Source organism: Gymnogyps californianus, chromosome 2 (assembly GCF_018139145.2).
Source record: "Gymnogyps californianus isolate 813 chromosome 2, ASM1813914v2, whole genome shotgun sequence".
In the NCBI taxonomy this organism is placed as follows: Eukaryota; Metazoa; Chordata; class Aves; order Accipitriformes; family Cathartidae; genus Gymnogyps; species Gymnogyps californianus.
In genome coordinates this window covers 129,600,986-129,623,807 of record NC_059472.1, presented here as the reverse complement: position 1 = coordinate 129,623,807, position 22,822 = coordinate 129,600,986, and the positions used below count along the sequence as shown (strand labels likewise).

The window sequence follows — 22,822 nt, the reverse complement described above, 5'->3', positions numbered from 1 at the left end:
CCCCAAACTTCCTCTGAAATCCATTCCCACTTTTCTCAATTAATACATTCATAAATGTTCACTGTGCTCAGGCAAGATATATATATAGCAATGCAAGCACTGTACAAGCACTTCCCACATGCATTGTACTAGAAGATGGGAACATGATTTTGGAAACCTGGTTACAGCATTTGCTTGCAGGAGTGAGGAAGACCTGAGCTCCAGCCCCTTTGCCAGAGGCTTTGCCAAAGTGTTTTATGTCCAATGTGAAGAAAGAGTCCGTGGTCTTTCAGCTTGGGAATGAGCTGTAACACAGGCATTAGAGAGTAGATCTGGAAGATGGGCAGTACAGACTCGGGTCCCCCCAAGCCCAAGTTTTCCCACTGCCTTGCAGGGTGCTATTAACACTGAGTGATTTTATTGTCACCTCCTTTTTCTGTGTTTTCCACAGGTGACAACCTAGCATGCATGGGAATATCCCATAGATGAATCTGGCAGAATAACTAAGCAAAAGAGTGTCTAATTGGAAAATTAGGATGGCGATTAGGTATGTGCCTGCCTACTGATAGCAGGCACAGGCAATTAATTCCCAAAGTGTCAGGCATTTTGCTGTCAGAAACCTGCCTCTCCAGGGGTAGGTAGCAGCTAAGTAGCAGCTTTCCTTTTGGACTCTGGCACACAGAAGGGAAATCAGGCAGAAGTTGGTTGTATTTTTTGGATCCTTCCATTGGTATTGTATGTTGAAATTATATGACGCCATTTGCCAGTAATAAATCACTTTGCTGTCTGTTGTGTGATTACATAATTAAATATCCCTTGTCATGGATACACACGCAGAGATTGACTTAGACTTGGTGGGAATTAGGGGTTTGATTTTTTGAACTTTACATTTCCTGACTCCTGTGCAAATCAAATCCAGTTGTTTAACACTGCATTGAGAAATGATTCATGCAGGAAATAGTATATAGTGAGAAGCACAAACCGTACTTTCAGTGTATTTTCTGTCTTGATTATAATTTACTTGTTCATTAAAAATGCGTGTAGAATAGGAATGGAGAATTTAGTATTTTTCTATCTCTAATCCTTAAAAAGGTGGTGCATTGCACAAGGATAATGATGCTTATCTCCTTTGCAAGGTGCTTTGAGATGAACAGAAGGAAATTGCTGGGTGGAGATGGGATGTAAACTCACTTGTGTTTTCTGCTGTCCCTGGAGCCGTGGCCGTTCTCAGTGAAATCTCAGTCACCTGAAGATGGCAGTTCTGGCAGAGTACCCTTGGGCCACCCTGGCTGTGACCTGCATTGGGTTACTTAAAACTAGTAGTCGTCTGGAGAGGTGTCACTGGGACTGATGTCACCGGGCAGCGTGGCTGCTCGGAGCTCCTCCGTGCCCCGAGTTCAGGGACACTGAAGCAGCTCTTGCAGCTGACCCGTCCTTGAGCAGCATGGTGTCTGTTAGTTTTATTGCCGCTTTGATTGTTTGCAGTTGATTCTCGCTGCTTTCTGCTGAAGTTTAATTCAGTTTGCATTTGGAAGGACAAGGGAGCAAATTTGTTGTTTTTATTAGAGGCTAAGCTGCACTGTAGGCTGGATGACGATCCATTGTTCGTGTTGTTACAAAATCCGACTAAGTAGAGAAGAAAGCACAAAGGAAGGGAAAAGTATAATTCAGATTTGCCAAACAGCCTGAGAATAATTAGAAGATTAGCAGTTTGGCGCTGTTTACTGGCGAGTTGTGAATTAAATGCATCCCCCTTTTCTCTTTACATTAGTGTAATGTGTCACTTCGGTTCTGGATTTCATGTCCTTTGCACACCTCTCACTACTCCTTCAGTCAATATGCAGGACTGTATTTTACTGCACAAGAAATGTAGGAGCAAGCATTTAATGTGGCGTCAGAGACTTTCTAATCACCAGTCTCTGAAATGTGCTCCTAAGTATCTGCAGTTCACTTATTGGCTTGAGATGAATCGCCTCCAATTTGCTTTTATGAATGTGAGTGGAACATTTGCAAAGAGTGGTTTCTGTTATTTACACTGTGAAATGCTTGTAAGCAGCCAACTATAAAAGACCTGAGTGACATTTATGCTTAAGTTCTCTCATCGCAGTCATAGTTGGAGGGAAGGATAAAATTCAGTATGATGCTCTGAAATACGCTGGGTGAAGTTCTGTTTGCAGCTTTAGCTGCCACCGGCTTAACTCCGTGTATTCATCTTGGGTATGATGCTTAGAGGAGCACGAGTGAAAAAGAAAACTTGACCATCACAGATGAGAAAACAGTATTAGTGCCACTGAAGTCAATGGTATGCTTGCCATGAAGTTTGGCTAATCAAGACTTTTACCCTGAGGTTGCTACCTAACTGCAGATGTGTGGGGATGCTTGATGTCTGTATTTTTTTGATTTCCCACCCCTCTCTAGTCTCTTCTGTCCCCTGTGGGGAACTTATTACACCCCTGTATAATAGGGACTAGAATCACAATCACTAGTGCAAGAAAATCTCTTTGAGATCATATTCCATCTGCCTACAGGGGTCTGATATAATCTCCTGATAAGAATATACCAGACATTAAGCTGATACTACAGCTGGTCTTCTCTCTTCTCTAGTTCAGTGGGATTTGGGCATGCAGACCAGAAGGGGAAGAGAGTTTTTTTCTGAGTGCAGCAATGCATACTTATTCAGAACAATTCAATCCTATTCAAAACCAGCACTCCCTGTCTGTCCCAACCTAAAATTCATCTGGATGATATAATAGCCTATTGTTTGATGCAAGCACAGACCACTCAGGTAATAACATCTGTAAAATTGGAGGAGATTTTTGTCATTTCTCTGCTGAGGAATAAATGGGAGAAAGTTGCAGTTTATTGTCATATACAGATTATGGTATACAATTAATATTTGTAGCCTGTTGTACTATAAATATAACATGCTATAAATATTATAAATATTTATATACATATGAAAACCCCAAAATTATTTGAGTTTTTACTTGTGGGAAAAGCAACCTCCAAATTTACAGGTTTTTGGTTTTCTTTTTTTCTTCTAACAAACTGAAAAAAATGCTGTCTGTTTTTCACTAGCAATTTTGGAGAAAGAAAGGTGGGGCAAAAACCAAGGCAACCTTGAAATACATGTCATGATAGAGAAAAATTAGAAAGCAGCAAGATCCTGAACTGCAGAAGTGTTACAGAAGCTGATATTATTTTTCATTCATGATCTCAAATGCCTGTAGCCGATTTTTGGCAGACTTAAGGTTTGCCCAGAGATGTTCAGCAAATAAATTATGATCTATGCTGATAAAAGGAAACGTCAAGCAATTTACTGCACCATGATATCAGGCTGTAGATGGAGGAAGCACTGTGAAAACTGTCTGTTTCCATAAAAAACAATATTCCAGGTACAATGATAACTTCTTTGAGGTGTTAACTTCATATGACATTCAATGGGGTGGCTTCAGAGTAAATGTGTCAATTAGGGGCATTACCATGAGCAATAGCACACGGAACACAACACTCATACCTGTGGTGCATTAATATCCACTGTTTCTATTTCCTTCTAAGCATCAAAGATGAGAGTTTATGTGCTTCTGGCTTCCTGTAGGATCAAAAGGGAATTTTCTTTATTCACTTGATCAGAGGCAAAGCAGGCTGTTCTTTGTGAAAGATTTCTCATGTTGTCTGTGTCACTGACAGCCATTAATGGAAATGTCATGTTCGAGTGGAAATCAGCTGTAACTGGTGTTGGTCACTACGTTACTTTGATGAAATAATAAAAAAAATCAGTAAGGGCCAAAAGCCAGGCAAGATGAGCACCTGCATTTTCTCTTGGCTTGAGGTTGGTGGGGATTTTTTTGAAAATTGCACTATAAAAGGGAGAGAACAGGGATTGTGCCCTAAAAAACACTGCCACTGAGGTTAGCAGAAATTTCAGGTTTTGGTGAGAGCAGGTCTGAGTAGTGAGTCCTCTGTTTCGGCCCCAATTTGTGAACTGCCAGGTACTCGCAGGCTCTGGTGAAGTCAGTCACAGAGTTCCTGAAAAACTGAACGGCCGCAGGATTGGGTTCTGGGTTATCGTTTCATTCTAGAGGGGATTTGCTAATGTAGTCAGTCCAGTAAGCTCAATTTTGATGCCATCACATTTTATTTGACACTAAACTAAAACAGCTGTTTGCAATTAGCACACATAAAAAGAACAATAACAAAAATGCAGCCTGCCCTTCCAGCTCTACACATACTCAATGCAAAGAGTTCACCAAGTTCTGGTGATTTTCCCTCCCTGTGCTCTAACTAAAACATTCAAAACAATTGATCTCGCTGAAGACCAAACGAAAAAAAAAATGTTTATCGTTCCCCAAATGTTTCTAATGGGCAGCAGCGACTGGTTAATGGAAGATAAATGTTGCTCCGGGTGCGTGTGCAGGGCAAGGCTCTCGCTGCTGCGGAGCTGATCTAAGCACGAAGTTAAAGGGAGGCAAGGGCCGGGCGATGGCTGTTGCTGCGCTGGGACAGGATGAGGTAGAGAGCTGGTTTCTTACCAGGACTAGGATCCAGGGCAGCTGGCCCACCCTCCCATTGGGAACAGTGAACAAGGAGCTTGTAAAATACACAGACCAAATGGAAATGACCCCTATTGACTGAAACCAGCTGCATGTCAGGCCTCTCACTGTCTCTCTTGATTTGCTATCTCAAATAAATGGATGTGGTAGAAGGGGCTATGGAAAGAAAACAAAATAATTTATTCTCCTTGAAGTCGCGCCACACTAATAAGCCACAGTTTTTACAGCTGAAAAAAAAGTTGATTCGCAGATTAAGTTTTCCCCTCTTTTTTTTTTTTTTTGGCTTTGAAAGTCTGCAGTTTAGAATAAGACATGCTGTAGTTGAGTTTCAGAGGTCTTTGACAAATATAGCATTGGTAGATTTTGTTAGGTATTCATCACATAAAACTGCTGGCTAATGAGAGCTTGGTTATTTTGCATTTTCATTCAGAAAACAAAGTTACGACAGCTTTTGGTGGTGCTTTGGCTTAGATCTGCGTGGTGGCTCAGCCCCATGAAAAAGGTCTTAGCGAGTTTTGAAGAAGAATGACGTGCAGAACGACTTGACTTACTCATGTGTTGTTTTCCATATTTTTCCTAATACACTCCTGGGTAACACCAGTTATTCTGAGCATTGTGAAGTGCTGCTTGCAGTAACCAGGGTGGCACTTGAATTCAGAAATGTTAAGGCCAACAGCTGCTCAAATCCTACATTTTATACCCAGGATGGGTTACTGCTATTGATATTAGATTGAGCTCTGTTCTGACTTCTGAGGTAGGGAAGGAGGTATTTAACCTCGCTGCCATAGTTGCCTCAATCTCTTTTTGAGAAGATCATCAGGTTGTGACACATGCCGTAGTGCGGTCATGGTTTGATAGGCTTTCGTAAGGAAAATTCTTCAAAGTCATCAGTCTAGTTTTCCTTCACGCAAACTGAGGCACTGATGCGTTTTGCAAATGTATCTTTTCTTTTTTTTTAAAAGTCTTGTTCAACCAATTGATCGTTAGTGAAATAAGCCACCAAATTTGGATTAACGGATCTATTAGAATGTCTCAGTGAAATGACCTTCATGAAGTCTGCAAAAACATGTGGGATATAAAAATTAGAGGATGACACTTTGAATTGACCCTGTTACTTCTTTTTGCCTTCCACAACCTTCTTTTTTTTCTCTAATATTTTTCTTTTTTTTTCTCCTTAAGAATTTGTTTCTTCCTCACTGCCAGGTGCACCAAAACAATAGGGTAGCAGCTTTGAACATAGGAGCCTTTACATGTGGCCTTGCAGTGGAGTTGCACAGACAGATGTTATTTCAATATAAAGTAGATTGAAATTCCCATCTGTAGGTTCTGAGTGTCCTGGCAGTCACTCGCTTTGCATTAAAGACAATGATGCTTTAAAGACCAGTTCAATCTGGTCATTGCTCTCCTGCACGATAGCACGTTGGCTTGTAGGATCTTCTGACCATCATCTGTGACCCACAGATATTGGTATGGGGAAAGGCACACCTCTGTTCCTTGTACCACTGCTGTTTCTTGCTTCCTGTCCTATAGGTGGCATCTCTTACTGATGAGCTATCTGCTATTCATTATATCCTCTGGCTGGATAATGAATTGTGAAGCTAGTTGATGGGTTATTCAGATCATGCTAGTCTGGCATCAAGTGACACCGTGGACCTCCTTCCTTCCATTTTTATCTTACCATTTTCTGCTGACTAATTATTTGGTGAGAGTAAACCAAGCTTACGTTGACTTCTTCAAAAATGTAAGAGGTTAAGAGGTCTTGGGTGGCTGCCTGTAAAGAATGTTCTATGTTGAGCAAGACGCAGAACCATGGATGCGAAGGAGGTTTCTATGGGTTTGGAAGGAGCCCTTCTCCTGGCTGACATCTGTCAGGCTCTACCTTTGGCACACTCTTCTAAGACACTGGTGATTTCAGTAGTCCAAGGGTAGGATGGACACCAGCGAGGTATCTGTATGCCAGTACAGCTCACAGCTTTGGGATGACCCTGTAACTGCACTGAAAGGGAACCTTTCTTTCTCTGTATTTCAGCCATAGCCTTAGTACACAAGGGCCCTGTCCTGCAGTCCAAAATGCGGCAGCCCTTCCCATTGCCCTTTGGTGGTGTTTGGGTAAAAGTGAACGAATATAATTGATATTAAAGAGAGTTTTGCCCTGGTCAGGACTCCAGGGCCCAATCCAGTGACAGTACAAAACACGAGGAGTACAAAACAGAGAGGGATTAGCATGCGATAACAACACAGCAGATGTTTGAACTTTCTAGCAAAGAAAGAGGGTCAGGTTGAGGCCACCCTCATTATTTTCCTGTCTTTCTGATGAAAGAACAGGTTGGGTGCTAATACAACTGTAGAATATATTTGAGCCTGAATTTGAAAAACACAACAGTGCCATATATTTATCAATGAGTCTTTTAAATAATATCTGTAGTAAAAACAAGAGGGGAACTTTGTTTCATCTTTGTTTTAATCAGACTTTCCTTTTTAAAAGTTGCAAGAATACAAGCTTGATGAATCTAACACCACTGAGCTGGCCAAAGAGAAAAGGATGAGAGCCAGTTATTTTTCCTCAGCAGCACAGTAGGAAATGTGTAACTGTTAAATTTCAGTTCAGATGTTTATGTCTTTACATATTTACAGTGGAAAACTAGATTAGGGCCCAAGAATATGTTCTTTCTCAAACTGAAATAAGACGCCTTCTATCAAGGGAACACCAAGAAAAAAACTAAATAAATCTCAAAACACAGGACAAGGCGCCATTTCTACAACAGCAGAAATCTTCTTCTAATTGCTCAGATCATCATGTATGAATGTTGAATTTTCTGTCTTGTTCTGTTCCAGAGACTGAAGGCAGCACTGACTCATCATCCTGCCGCCATGTCGAATGGGAATATGAACACCATGGGCCACATGATGGAAATGATGAGCTCGCGGCAGGACCAGACGCCACACCATCATATGCACTCACATCCTCATCAGCACCAGACACTGCCACCTCATCACTCATACCCGCATCAGCACCAGCATCCGGCGCACCATCCTCATCCTCAGCCTCATCACCAGCAGAATCATCCCCACCACCACTCTCACTCGCACCTTCACGCACACCCGGCACATCACCAGACCTCACCGCACCCCCCGCTGCACTCAGGCGGACAAGCACAGGTAGACCTTCATGCCATGCTGCATCGCTGAGTTTTGCTGTTGTGTGGAGTTAAAGCCTGATCACTGTATTGTTTCTTCTTGCATGCATGTCTTGTTAGATACAAGCCCCTGGGGCTACTCATAAATGTCTGCCACCGGTAGTGGGGAAGTGCAAACTTTATTCAGAAAACGGAGTGAAGCAACAACTTGTTTTGCTGCTTAATTGGCTAGACGTTTGTAATATCTTACTTTATAAGGAGCTCCAAGGTTTTTCAGTGCTCTGAGCTCTGCAACTTGCCACGTATCCTTTTATGGATGAGATTTATTATGGAGATTAGCATATTATATATGTTGCTTAATGTGCCTGAACCTGAACTTCTCAGGCCAAGATTTAAAGAGCTGTATGTGTTCTACCTGCAGAAGTACATAGCACAATCTTTAGTGAAGTAAAATGGCACTGGTGTGTGTGGGGGGGTGTGTTCAAGACTGGAGATAGTAGAGGTAGTTCTAAGGTAAGATACACTGGCTTAGAGGAGAAGGATCCAGACCCTGTGAAGGGGATAGGAGCCCCCATCTGCAGAGTATGAGAGAAAGCCAAGATTAGCTGAGAGTGCAGGCAATAGTTGGTAGATGTTGTGACAGGACAAAAAGATGGTGAAGCCAGTCGAAGGAGAGAGATTTAAATCAGGAAAGCAATTTTGAATTGGATTCAGATGATGAGAACTCAGTGAAGGTCTCCACTGGATGAGATGGAGGTCTCAATTTTTGGACCAGGTATATTGGCTTCAGCAATTGGATAATTCGATATCTGAACTGAATGTTTCTTGAACTAATGAACTAGCGAGCACGGACTTCAGCAGAGTCATTTTTAAGAGGAATTCTATTGATGTCTTAAGATGATAGGCTTCTGCATCAGGATTGCACAAGAAAAATAAAGCTCTGGGGGCAGTGACTGTAACATGTCAGGTCTGGGGAGCAAATTTAAGGAGGACAAGCAGGCAGTGCATAGAATGAGGACAAAGAGGAGTGCCAGCCATAAGAAGTTCAATCTGTGAAGTATTGTGTTGCTTGCAAATACCTTTCAGACAAGCTCTTAGAAAACATTAAAGAAAATGAGAGGATTTGGCTGACATCCCAGTGTCCCACAACATTAACTATTTACTAACATCTAGCTTTATTATTGCAGAGGCTGCAAGCACATGGGATTTCCCTAAAGCATTTGCTAATGTAAAATGAATTGTCAGCTTTAGAGAAACAGTCTAAATAAGAGAGCGGCAGACTCCCCTGTGAGAAGACGTCCAGAGCTTTCCTAAGTTTAGTTCAGTTTTTACTTTGTGAATTCAATTATTTTCCCATCTGTTAATAAGTTATTTTCCTTGGAGTTGTTTAAAAACTCCAATGAAAAGACATTATCTCATAACAGAGAAACCAAAAGTAACCTAATGGCTGTCTTGGACATCCATGAGAGAGTAAGGATAAAGTTGCGCTTAGCAGACTGAGGACTCCATGGATGAGATGGAGGAAGTCACTTAACCTCTCTGAGACTTTTAAAACAAGGGTAATAGTACTGACACCTCACCGAGGGGTTGGGAGGATAAACATGTTAATGCAGGTGAGGGAGTCAGATGCCACAGTATGGAGCACTGCTGCAAAACATCCATATTACCACTTTTAACAGGTGAGGAGAAAACAGTTACCAGAGAAAACAAACCTCCCAGTTTTAAGGATAAGATCAATGAGCCAGTGGCTCTCCTCTGGACCCGCTCAAGCAGGTCCGTGTCTTTCTTACACTCATTCCAGTTAGTACAGCCTAGACTTCTTGTGCTTTGTGTTCCCTGTTAGCTAGGCACCCCCAAAGACTCGTAGGCGGGCAAGAAGAGATACGGGCACCAGGGTATGTGGGCTGACTGGCAGCCACAAAGCTATGTCAGATTCACCCTGTGTCCCAGCACCACACAGTCTCTGGAGCTGGGCCTGTGCAGTGAGATGAGCTTTGCCATGCACAGCGTGTCACTGGAGGCAACAAGCCCCATCAGGGATCAAGGAGGTCTTCACTTTGTCCATAGGTGTAAGTGTCCCCAAGAGGATGGGAACGGAGGGTGATGGAGTATGAATCCTAGGGTCAGTGGCTTCCCCGGGCAGCAGAGTTCTTGCTGCGCGTCTGCTCTCATGATGTGAAGGCAATAGTGATTTCTGAACAGATGCATTAGTGGGGAGAAAAGAAGGGTTTGCTGAGTAATAACCACATGGTTATTACTTTCTAAGCTCATCCATAGTCCCCATGGTAATGGCCTCTTTGGGGGTCACATTGCTCCAGCAGACATTAATTTTATGGTGCGTTTTACTAATTATTAACCTTCTTATTCTTCTGAGCCAGATTCTTCCATTCCAAACCTTCTGCCAAATGACAGCATGGTCCACGCTGCTGTAAGCCGTGTGCTCCCGTGCCAAGACTGTTGTTAGTCTACACCACACCCTTCTGAAATGTCAGAATCATTTCGTGCTTCTCAGCTACCATTTTGATACACAGGAGCCCAATGAATTATGCTTTCGTAGAATGAGTAAACGGGTGTTAGTTTTGTGGTCAGTCACAAAGAACAGAGAAAAATATTGGATCAAGCATAAAAGTAGAAATCACCTTTTGATAGGTACCTTTCTGAGAAAGCAAGATATTTTATCAAGTTGTAGCTATGTTGCCTCAACTACTACAAAAATGATACTATTATTCTTGTGTTGGTCCCATGAAGGTTTCTTCCTATCAAACTTGCCGGAGTGATAGCTTAAGCAGAGTAGGGGTTTGGATGTTGTTTCATTCTCTTAGCTGTCCTACGTTTGTCTTCATTATGGGTATGTGATTAGCATCCTCTAAAAAAAATATTAACCTCAATTTTAATATATGTTCAGTTTTTTTCTTATGTCCCTAGGCAGGGCAGCGAAATCCTGCTAGAGAATGATGCTTAGACAGTTACTAAGATATAGCCTAACAGATTTCAGGGTTAAGAGCTATCTAGTAAGAGTCAGTTAATAATCCCACGTGACATTATTAGTGATGTAATGGCAACCTTTATAATTAATATCTGCCAGAGATGGAGAGAAGATTTTGTTGTTCTGAACACGCGCTCTGACTGCCCAAAGACTGACTGGTACATTCTGAAAACAAAATGACTCCCTAGTTATTCAGGAGAAAATGACCATATGAGGGGGAAAAAAAAGGAATTGTATAGTTACCTTTTTCTGCCTGTGTAGCAGACCGCACTGAGTTAAGAAACAAGAATTTTTAAAGCTGAATGAAAAAGGAGAGAAATGGGATAAGGAAAGCTTTTGGTGTCCGGAAATATAAATAACAGACCTCTGAAGTCTGGAAAGGTGTTGTATGTGAGAAAATGAAAGGCCTTTGATGAGATGTTGACATTAAAAGGGATTTCTGATGCCTCAGCACTCAGACATATTGCTAAAGAGGCGGTGTGCCCGGCCCTGGTGGACGGGGAGCAGCTGGCATCCCTCGGCAGCGATCTCCCGGCGACAGCCCGGGGATGCTGGCGGGGACGGGGGCCACGGCTGGCAGTCCTGCACGGTGCTGGCTGGCGGTCCTGCGCGGTGCTGGCTGGCGGTCCTGTGTGGTGCTGGCGGCTGCAGCCACTGCAGCTGCCGTAGCCCTGGGACTCCAACCCCAGGTGTGGATGGAGGGTCGGAGATTTTACCAGCAAACATACGGAGTTAATGCAAGCTGAAATTTTAAAAATCAGTCAGAAAGTGCAGGGTGGCTTATTTATTTTTAGAAGGTTATTTTTTTAAAACATTTTTCTGCTCCTGCGAGAGAGATTCCCTGACTGTGCAACATAAAGCTGGGAATAAATTCAGCTTTATGCAAAAAGCGTTATCAGATGCACAGAATAATTACACGTAAAATTGCCACTTTAATTGACACAAGTCAGCTGGGGGAGGGAGCAAATTCTTCTTTGCAGTTTGTGGCGAGATTCTAGACAGAAAATCGACCTCGCAAGACGATAGTATCATTTTAATTGAGACAGACAGAGGTGTTAGGCAAACACATGTTAATTGCTGCAATTGAAATTCAGGGCTCAGTCTGACAAAGCGCTGAGTACGTCCACTCCCTGGAGTCAAAAGGAAGCACCTTGGAGGTTTGGGCCTTTGCCAGAACAAGAGGGTTAATTTTGAGTCAACAATTCAGGTTTCCAGATTGTTCCAGATATTGTGTCGGAGCGGCGGCAGCAATGTGAGCAGTGGCAGCGGCTCCCGCTGGGCCTGAGCAATGGGACCCGTGGGACGGGCTCCCGAGCCCCCAGCGCAGTCCAGAGCCCCGTGGCCTGGGCGCCACAGAGAGGCAGGAAAGCAGTCCAAAAGCTGGCTGTTCCCAGGCAGCTGAACGTTAAGTCTGATGCTGGTTCCTGACGGGGACGTGGGTATGTGTTTCATCCGCCCAGGAGTCGGAGCACAGACTACGTGGGGCTGCCCCCACCACGCGCCTTTTCTGTAATGGCATGGGCCAGTTACTCTCAGGAGCAGGATCAATACTCTCCTGCACTTGAAAAAGCATAAATACATATTTTTCTAGTTTTGTAGCAGCGGGGCTGGATGTGGTGTGCCTCTACTGTCAAAGCCAGGGTGCTGAATAAAAAGGAGTATAGCATCCACGGGGGTCAAATGGAACTGCCTGATAAGGGGCATATCCCTTCTCCATGCAGTGCAGGGATACCAAAATGCAAGTTTGAGTTCAGGTACCTAAATCCTCTCTTTTGCCCCCAGCTGAGGGGCACCGAGGTCTGCTGGCTTTGCATGATCCCAGCCCGCAGCTTCCCAGCTCCACTCAGGTGCAAAGAGCGCTGCAGCTCCTGTCTCCAGAGGTGGTAAAGCGTGAGATGGAGATGGGGGAGGATGTGAAATAGAAATGTCCTAAAATTTTTGAGGCAATTGGGGGGAGGGAAGAGGGAGAGACAGAAATAAGGCCACTGCAGTCCTCTGCTTTGATTAAAACAGTTGCTGAGAGAAACTTGACATTTCAGGTTTGAAATAGGTGGTGGCAGAGAAAGTACCTAAGTGAATGTTTTTAATAACTAACTGTAAGGGGAAAAATATTTTCCCTACTAATATTCAGAGGATCGTTTCAAAAAAATCTCCCCTTTGACCACGGTAAGGATTTGCCAGCAGCTAATTTCACTGGCATCTGGCGCAGCCTTTCGACTTGCGCCTGTCGCAGACCTCGCCGGGGAGCAGGACGAGCATGTGAGATTTCCCTTCCCATTTCAGCATCCCCCTCTGTAACTTTCCCCCCTCACCACCCCCTGCCAAACCTCTTCTTCCCCACCAGGTTTCGCCGGCGGCGCAGCAGATGCAGCCCACGCAGACGATACAGCCGCCGCAGCCGACCGGAGGTCGCCGGAGGAGGGTGGTGGACGAAGACCCGGATGAGAGGAGGCGGAAATTTCTGGAAAGGAACCGAGCCGCCGCCACGCGCTGCAGACAGAAGAGGAAGGTCTGGGTGATGTCACTGGAAAAGAAAGCAGAAGAGCTCACCCAGACAAACATGCAGCTTCAGGTGCGAGCCACTGTCTGCACCCCCGAGGACACAGAGGGGCTCTTTGTGCTTGGAGGGGCTGGCGGTGCCGGCGGGCCCTCGCCGCCTTCGGGGCTGCCCCTGCACAGCCGGCTCCTAGCGGGAGCGCGGGCATAATCAAAGTCGATTAATCAAGATGTGTGTGCTTCAATTAAAGAAATAATTACACGTTAGCGGGATAAGCCAGGAAAAAGCTGTCTTGGGATTTAGAAGCCTTCGCTAGATGGAGTTGTATTTATTTTCTTTTCTTGTCACTGCTTTTTGTGGGGATTTTTTTGGAAGTGCCATTAACTCGGCTGTAAAAGACTTCTTCAGAGCAGGGCATGTAGCTAAACCCTCATTCAAAGCCAGCAAGATAGGAGCGTAACTGGATCAGTCTACCAGTAAGCAAAATGAAATAGATAGATGAAAATACCCTGAATATGATAATAAAAGCCTTTCTTACAGTGCTGCCCTTCTTATGGTGGGCACAGTACTTCTGCCCCATCCAGAGGTGTGCTTGTGTGCTGCCAAGAGCAGAAAGGCCATTTGCGTAATGGCACTCCCCCAAAACATACTCCCCCAAAACACACTCTGAGGTGTGAGGAGCACCCAGGTGCCAGCCGTAGCGGCGCTGTAGGTGACAGCAGCCCTGCCACCGTGCCCCCGAGCACGGCAGGCTGCCGTTTGCCCCCACAGCTCTGGCCCCCCTGTCCTGATGCAGAGAGCCAAGTGGATTAAAACATTGCCTCTAGTATCTCTGGTGCTGTGAAGTTAGTTCATTTGTCAGTTTATGTCACCAAATCTGGAAGCCAAATTGCCTTCAGAAGAATTTATAAAATATTGTCACGGACAAATGTTAACATAAACCCAGCACATGAGCACCGAGTGCCATTTTTGCTCAGTTCTTCTGAAGTTGTGGAGCAGTTTCTGTGTTCTTGGGTTTAAACTTTGCAGAAGAGCCTGGTTTAAGCTTTGTGGCAAACCAAACCCTCTCTTTCTTTTCTAGAACGAGGTTTCCATGCTGAAAAATGAGGTAGCACAGCTGAAACAGTTATTGTTAACACATAAAGACTGTCCGATAACAGCTATGCAGAAAGAATCGCAAGGATATCTAAGTAAGTAGCTGGTATGTTTGCACTGTCTCCACACTCCTCACAGGAAAGCAAAGTTTCCAATTCTTCCCTCCAGAACCCCTTGTCGGTCATAATTACCACTTGAACCTGTCTTCTCAAACATCATCTGAGCCATCCAATCTCCTGCCCTTGTTTATCCAGCCCCGCTCAAAACCAAAAAAGCCTTGGTTTGCATCCCACACAGCAGAGCTAGCCTTCCCCACCCCTCCCTTCCGCAAGGAGATGCACACGGATGGACGCTTGCTCCCCTGTGGAGGATCCCGCTTGAACTCACAGCTCCAAACCTGCAAGAGTCCTCCTGGGTGCAGCGCTGCCAGAACCTTAAAGTAACTCTCAAAAGGAAAGTTAAAAAGGAAAACATTACAGTCCCCTCCAGCGAAAATGGTACTGTGCTCTGACAGTGGCGCAGACCAGGTGTGACGCAGGTTTTCAAGGTTTGTTAACTCTTTTTTAACTCTTATCTTTCTTTTTTTTCAAAAAATTCTCATCTGTCGTGGTTTAACCCCAGTCAGCAGCCAAGCACCACACAGACGCTCCCTCACTCCCCATCCCCTGCCCCTGCTCCCGGTGGGATGGGGAGAAGAATCGGGAAAGAAGGCAGAACTCGTGGGTTGAGATAAGAACAGTTTAATAACTAAAGTAAAATACAATACTAACAATAATAATAATGAAATAATAATAATGATAATAGTAATGAAAAGGAATATAACAAAAAAAAGGGGGGCGGGGGAGGAAGGAAAAAAACCCAGTGATGCACAGTGCAGTTGCTCACCACCTGCTGACCGATGCCAGAGTCGCGATCCGCGCCTCCTGGCCAACCCCCCCTGTTTATATACTGGGCATGATGTTCCATGGTATGGAATACCCCTTTGGCTAGTTCAGGTCAGCTGCCCCGGCTCTGCTCCCTCCCAGCTTCTTGCACACCTGCTTGCTGGCAGAGCACGGGAAACTGAAAAGTCCTTGGCTTAAGATAAGCGCTACTTAGCAACAACTAAAACATCAGAGTGTTATCAACATCATTCTCACACTAAATCCAAAACACAGCACTGTACCAGCTACTAAGAAGAGAGTTAACTCTGTCCCAGCCGAAACCAGGACATCCTCTAATGGAGATGTTGAATTGATTCTGTCTAGTTGATGCATTTTACGAGTGTGGTAATTTAGGGACAAATTCTTTGCTTGGCTCTAGAACAGCTCAGAAAAACCTCAGGGTTAATATTTGCTAGATTGTGGCATTCTCTTAAAATAGAGCCCATTTCTGTCTCCTCTGCATCACTATGCATCTGGCTCTTTAACAGTACTCAAAGAAAAAAATACATAATTGCATTACATGCCTATCAACTGTTGCTTGAATTAGATTTTCTGTGCTGCAGTGCACTGCACTCTAATTTTGATTCCTGCTGGAGCAAATAAAGCATTTAAGCATCCCAACTGATTTTATAGACCTTAAGATATCAGACTTTTTATCCCGACATTGGTTTCATAATCATTAAGGTCCTGGACTTTTTTCAAGGTCCCACCCCTGAAGTCAGGTTGATATCAGAGAAGCTGGCTTAAAAAAAAGTAATAATAAAACCTGCAAAAGATCAGAAGACAGAGAGTGTTGGAGTGTTGGATAACTGTGTATTTTGAAATTCTGGGACTTGTGCATGCCTCAGGTTGTTAGTATTGCTGCTGTAGCAGTACATCCCTTTTCCAGGAGTGTCACCCAGCCTGGGCTTGTTACTCGGATGGAAAAATGAATGTGTGTTGTCTCTGTGCCCTCACCCCCTTCCCAGGTCCTGAGAGCAGTCCTCCCGCGAGCCCGGTCCCAGCTTGCTCCCAGCAGCAAGTCATCCAGCACAACACCATCACGACCTCCTCCTCCGTCAGCGACGTTGTGGGAAGCTCCACTCTCACCCAGCTCGCCAGCCACAGAACAGACATCAACCCCATCCTTTAAAAGTGGTTGATCAGAAACTGCTAGGGGAGTGTGGTAGCGTATCAAAGCGTCCTCTGTGCTAAGGACATTTGCAACCGTAACTCAAGCCTGGAAGATTCCTCAGTTCTTGAAAGACTCTGGCTTTCATTTTTATAGTTATTAAAATGTCTTTTATACTTAGTTACATAAAAGGGAGTTATGCAATTAATATGCTATCAGCTTGAGAAATGCTTTGGTGCTTTCTCCAGTTTTTTTGGTACCAGTTACTTGTTTATAAACCTAACTGTTTCTGTACATAGTCACATTTCCTTCTCACCAATCTAGCCTGAAGCCTCAGAAATATGGAGTTGTGTTAAACTGCAGCTTGTTAGCCAACGTGAGGCATGAAAAGTATTAAACAGAGTCATACGTAGGTAACTAGGAGTAATTAGGCTATAAATATAGAGAGAGGGCATCTGCTGACAGCATAATAAAAAATGAGTTAGCGTTGTGCTATCAGCAGACCCCATCTTGCATTCAGAGCCTCTTTCAAAGCGGTTATGTAGGATGTGGCTATCAGGACAAAATCAAGCCTAAATAACGTGCGCTTTTGTCTAGCTCTCCCCCTTCTCCTCTCTCCCCTACCCTGGCCTTTTTCTCCTCCAGTTATTCCTACACCTTCCTTTTCCCTTCCCAAACCCTTTTCATCCCCCAGATTTTTTTTCCTGCTTTTTTTCATTCCAAGGCGTTCTCGCTTCCCTCTCTTTTTCTCAAAGAACGGTGATGAACAAGCAAAAACTTCAAGCCCACCTAAAAACTGTCAGCGCAGCTGCTGCTTTCACTAGGTCTTCACCCGCAGCTGGGCTGCGCTGAGCGTTTCACTTTTGAAAAGTAGAAATGCTCCTGATTTAGTGTTTTTAATAAACAGCGAAAGGCGAAAGCAGTGCAGCCCCAGGTGAAGCAGGATTGAGAGCCAGCTGTGTTGATGCTAGCAGCCCTGTAAGCTTCTGTGGTGCAGTACAGGCGTAGCGAGCAACACCTGAGAATCACAGCAATTCTTTTGCACTGCCAGTCATTAACATAGAAAAATCCATGTAGGATATAATAATTCGGAAAAGTTCTGTTCCCTAACCCTGTTGCGTTGTTCTAGCAACGAAAGCTAACAGCCTCAGGTTTCACGGGCTATAAATGAGAAACAAATCAGCGTAACGGTTCTGACCAGTTGGAAAAATGCCATTTTTAATTCCCAGGGAAAGACCTGCTCTCTGCAGGCGTTCCTTTAAGCGTCCACGGACCGATTCCGAGCTGGCAGACAGCAGTGTAGCTTCACTGACTTTAATGGCACTTAACGCCCGTTTACCACGGGTAAGGAACTGTCTCATTAGGACGCTAAATAATTTTTAGAAGGCATGCAGCCACTAAAAAGCGCTGCAAGAATGGCAAATCCCACTGCACTCTGGATAAAATTCAGTCCTGCAAAGAGGGTCTGGAAAAGAGCCTTATGCCACAATTAAGGTTTTTGTTTGGACTCTGGGCCTGCCCCTCAGCGCAGCTGATTTGCATCCCCGAGTGGTACCAGTGATTGATGGGGAAATCAGACGGAGATGATGCCAGTTAATTACGCTGCCTTGCTGTATATTGGGACCTGATTTTGCTCTCAAATCTGTCAGCGGCAAAACCGCCCGCTGCCTACCCGGGGAGCGGGCTCCGAGCTGGTGAGAAATGCTCAAACATTTTGAGCTGCATCTTTAATAGCAAAAGCTAATTCACGTTATTCCCGGCAAATCCTCTAGCCCTGAACACGCTTTGTTCTGAAGCGAAGTTCTCCTCCTCTAAGACTGTGTCTTTGGTTTTTAGAGGAGTCGTGGGTTTAAAAGGGTGGCTCTTCTCTGTGCGGGAGGGAGAGTGAAACAACTGAAGCATGAGGCACCGTAAGGAGCAGGGCCCACCTGGAAGGGAAAGCAAAATTCTGAGGATCATTCATTTCCGAATTAGTTCTTATCTTGGTAACTAACTTTTTATCAGTATTCTTTTCTTTAACAGCTCGCTTTCCATTTATGCAAATACATTCAAAAGAAGATGATTTTTAATGTACAGTGTAAATCTTGACTTGATTATATAGTCTAAGAACCAAAAAAAAATTACGAAAAATACAAATGTAAAGGATTTTCTATTATATTTTAGACAAACATATACTTTTAAAGTGTTTTAAATACTGAATCTATAATTTTTTTTAATCTCCAGTTGTAATAGCTAAATGGTTTTGCTTCATCACGGCTCCCAAGGGAACTTTTTTCAAATATGCAGTCGAGCAAAATGTTCTAGCTGAGTATCCACTATGTAAAAAAAACCAAATAAGCAGTTCCCCTGTGTCTGAATTTCATCATTCACTATGAAAAAGAAAATGCCATCGCAGGGTTAATTTTAAAAACTTTCCCTCTATATGGGTAGCACTTAAATACATTAAAAAATAAAAATCAAAGTTGTTGGTAATATTAGAATACCCAGTTGAGCTACACTGCACTAGAATTACGGTTTAGCTTCATTTTATTCAGTCTCCTCAATTAAAATATTTAGCTGTTAAACTGAAAGCCTCTACATTAAAAAGAAAAAAAAAAAGAAAAAAAATACAAAAACCTTGCCTAAGTTTTGTTAAATTCAGCAACTTGACAGTTTGACTGATGTGTATTATATATAGCTCAATTATTTCTTTTTTTAATGCTAACTAGGCAAGCCAACCACACATGTTGGCCTAAATGTGTAATTACAATGAAATGTCTCCTCTCTATACTATTGGCCTTTAGGTATAATCCTTGCTAGTGATGTGGAAGTAAGTAAAGGATGAAAAGCTATTTGCTATTGCTTCTTGTAACTCTGTCGCAGGTTCACAGGCCAAGACAACACACAGCATATTTATATCGGCTATATCATCGGTAAAAGGACCAACCGTACCAGGCACCTTATATTATTCATCAGATTTGCTTCCACATTAAAATGCTCTTGTTTTCCAGGGGGGTGATCCTGCAGCCTTTCCTCAAGCTGCCGGTCCGGCCAGGCACGGGAGGCTGCCTGAGCAAGGGCTGCGGGAGAAGCCCCTGCCCCTCTGTCCCCGGGATGTCCCTCTGCTGCGCGGTCGGTGGCAGTGGCCTCTTCCTAAGCACGTCACTCTAAATGCACTTCCCGGGCTCTTTCCGTCGAGGAGAAATCCTGCTTTTCCACGAGCTACTACTGGAGACTGCTCCACTTTCCTCCTGCCCCACCAATCCAGCCCGTCGCCAGCGGATGACTCGGACCGCTTCCCTCGCCTGCTCTCCCGGGCACTAGCAGGGCGGTGAGCCTCGGCCGGCGCCTTGCTCAGGAGGAGGTATTTCTGCGGACGGCATCTCTCGTCGCGCGACATCGGAAGCACGTTGGAAATCTCAGCCACGGACAACTGCAATACTTTGCTCGGAAAGAAACGATGCTGTGATCCGGTTCCTTCATTCCCGGCCCCTCCTCCCTGAGTCAATTTATGCAAGCCATATTCATAACGCTGCCTGTGGGAGACAAGTAGTTTGTGTGCTATCATGGTGTGTTTTATAAGGACGACGACGATGATGATGATGATGATGATGATGATTTATGGAGAATTTCATGCTGTTGGGAGTTAATTCCTGCTATGAAGCTAAATGTCTGCTGCCCGTCTTCTGACTAGTGGAAAGTCAATGGTTCAGTGCCTCAGTGCGTGTGGATTTAGTGTGTTAACTGACTCTGTCCTGTTAACTAACAAGCCAGCTATAACTGTTGTTAAATGCCCAACTTTTGAGGATTCATATTTTTTTAAGCAACAATATTTAGTGTTGAAAACTAGCCTTTTAGTTTAGGCAAAATGTGCTTTTTAGCAGCTAATACCTTTTTTAAAAAAAAAAGCGTATAGAGTGAATTTATGAAAATTCATGAGGACCAAAGCAATTTTAAAACAGGAATCTATTAATTTAGTATTCACATAGAATTTTATAAAGTATTTATTAATAAATGTTATTTTAACACATTCCATTTGAACAGTATTCTTGTACAGAATCTGTTTGTTTGTTTTTTTAAGTTACAATATTAGTTTTGCAATAAACTACTCTAGGTGTGTGTGCATCTTAATCTTCCAGGGTCTCAAGCAGAAGTTATCCATCTAAGATGGAAAAGCTTGCTGAGGTCAGTTGTACAGAAATTCCTAGAATTAAATGTTTTCCTTAAAGCAGCATCTGCTTTTTTTTTTTCTTTTTTCTTTTTTTTTGGTAACAGCAAAACAAATTATGAACCTTCAGTTGTTTCCTTTGTATTGGAAAATGTGCTCTCTCATTTTAGAAAGCACGGGTCAACATATAACTGGAAAGCCTGTCCTTTTTTTTTTCCTCCCCCCCTTTTTTTTTTAAGGCTGATTTTATACATCACCACCGAAGATCTAACCCCATCCTTGTTTCTTTTCTAATATCACATAGTGAGTTGCACTATACTGCCTTATCATTGCCTCTTCTGTCCTCTTACTGAGCAGTGTTCCTTAGAGTTAGACCATTGAAACTCCATTATACATCAGAGAAAATTACTGGAGGGGGAAGAAGAGAAAAAGATTGATCTGTAGACATAAAAACTAAACTGTGCCTATAAAACAAAACCAGTTACAACTAATTAGTATCTTATTTCTACGTTTCAATTATTTATATTATTTTAAAATTGCACTTTAGCTCTCACTCTCTTTCTTGCTCTCCCTTGTTGAATCATTTATAAATACTCTTGTAAAAGGTTTGCACCAGATACATTTATATGCTTTCACTGGTGGCATATCTACAACTTGTCTCTCACACCTGCCCGAACGGAGAAGCTGAGAACAGCCAGTCTGCAGTGTGACTTAGACTTTACACCCTCTTCATGACAGCATATAAATGTTTTATTATGCAAAGTGTGTGAGGCAGCATCTAAGCTACATTTATAATCTCTCATCCCGAGAACCAAAGTGTCCTGTATATCGTAAGGTCAGGAGACTGGCTCTGTTGTGCATTGTCATGCACTTTGACTGTTGTCCAACTCACGGTAGCTGCAAGGCTGCAGTGATAACAGTGGCCATACTATGTATTAGAGTTCTGAATCAATAAAATATGTTGCCTTATAACTTGACTAGGGACAGCACCTTTAAAAAAAAAAAAGAATAAGAAAAAAAAAATTGTTCAATTTTTCAACATCTGAAATAATCATCTTACTGCAAAGACAAAAGAGACTGTTTACATCCGTAACCTCTTTTTTTTTTTCAGAGCTTACAGTTATCTCAGTTTTATAAGTGGCTTTACACTTAAGAGCTAAATTGCTTACCATTATTGGTTTTCCATAGCTTTCAAAATGACTTTATAGCAAATCCTAAACTGCATGAGGCCAAAAATGTCAGTGTTCACACACACTCACAGACAAGATTGATTCTCTAAGTGGAAATCTGATCCTTTCCCAGGCTCTCCTTGGACTGGAATCAATAATTGCAACTTGCTATGTTTAGACCAATGTGTAATACCTGGGATTCAGGATCTCCAGTTCTATATTTATGCAAATTAAATGTTAGTGATGTTAAGTTTCACCTGGTGGAACTGTTCCCGAAGCCCACGGTAAGAGCATGCCATCTCATGCCGTGAGACTCTTAGAGCCAAATCTCTTTCTTGACTAAAAATCTGTGCAACAGCCTTCTGAATGAAGACTGAAAGCTCCTTCTGGCTTTGCAGCCGTGTCAGGAAGCGAGGGACGGGGGAGGGCTGTTAGGGCATTTCAAGGGAAATGTTTTCCTTGCTGGAATTTAGGAAATTCCAGAGAAATGTTTTCCCCACCCCTCGGAGCTGAGATTGCAAAGAGATCCCTGTCAGAGACAACCTTTACCGTGCTTCCACAAGACAAACTATTTTGCACGAAAAGTGTATTCGCTCTTCTGAATAATTGCCACTGAGAGTTTTGCCAAGGACTTTATCATTGGGACCCAAGTATTTCCCAGCCCATGGCCGTGAGCTCTGTACCCTTCTCTGTAGCAGCTCCGTTCAAACACTGGGTAGCACTCATCGGTGAACGTTGCTTCTTCGGACTATTGCCGTTGTCCTGGTTTTAAGGAACTTTTAGCACTGCTTGGAGTAAGCCTAAACTATCGAAGTTTATATATAAATATATATATATTATATTAAAAAAAGGTGCTGTCACAGTAAGTTTTGGGCTTGAGGTTGTTTGTATTGTATGCAAAGGTTTTGTGTTTGTCTGTTTTATTCTGTAAAGCAACCACCTTCCTTACTGGAGGGAGATAATTTTTTTTTTTTTTTTTTTTGGTACATAAGTGTAAATACTTGCTGCAGCATTTAATATGTTTAATTTTATGTTAAGCTTTTTGTTGCATTGTGAACCCATTATTGTTACAAATGGACAATGAGTTCATTGAGACTGTTCAACTAGGTCAGATTTTTACATCTCTCTCTAGCTAGAAGAGACAGGAATTTTGTGCATTTGTACAAATGTTAATAATATCACCGCAATTCCAATATAATAAAGCACTCAAATACAAATAGTTCCA

At 43.2% G+C, this 22,822-nt stretch overlaps 1 protein-coding gene across 1 annotated transcript in view; it reads left to right on the top strand.

Annotated features, from left to right (window-relative positions):
* The window catches only part of CREB5 (cAMP responsive element binding protein 5), a 220,416-nt gene extending 204,029 nt beyond the window's left edge, over positions 1-16,387 (top strand). The window contains exons 8-11 of the mRNA XM_050891560.1: positions 7,368-7,691; positions 13,000-13,227; positions 14,234-14,342; positions 16,139-16,387. Coding sequence (XP_050747517.1) covers positions 7,368-7,691; positions 13,000-13,227; positions 14,234-14,342; positions 16,139-16,302 — 825 coding nt within the window. The 3' untranslated portion in view covers positions 16,303-16,387. The remainder of the gene's footprint in view (positions 1-7,367; positions 7,692-12,999; positions 13,228-14,233; positions 14,343-16,138) is intronic.
* Positions 16,388-22,822: the final 6,435 nt, after the last annotated feature.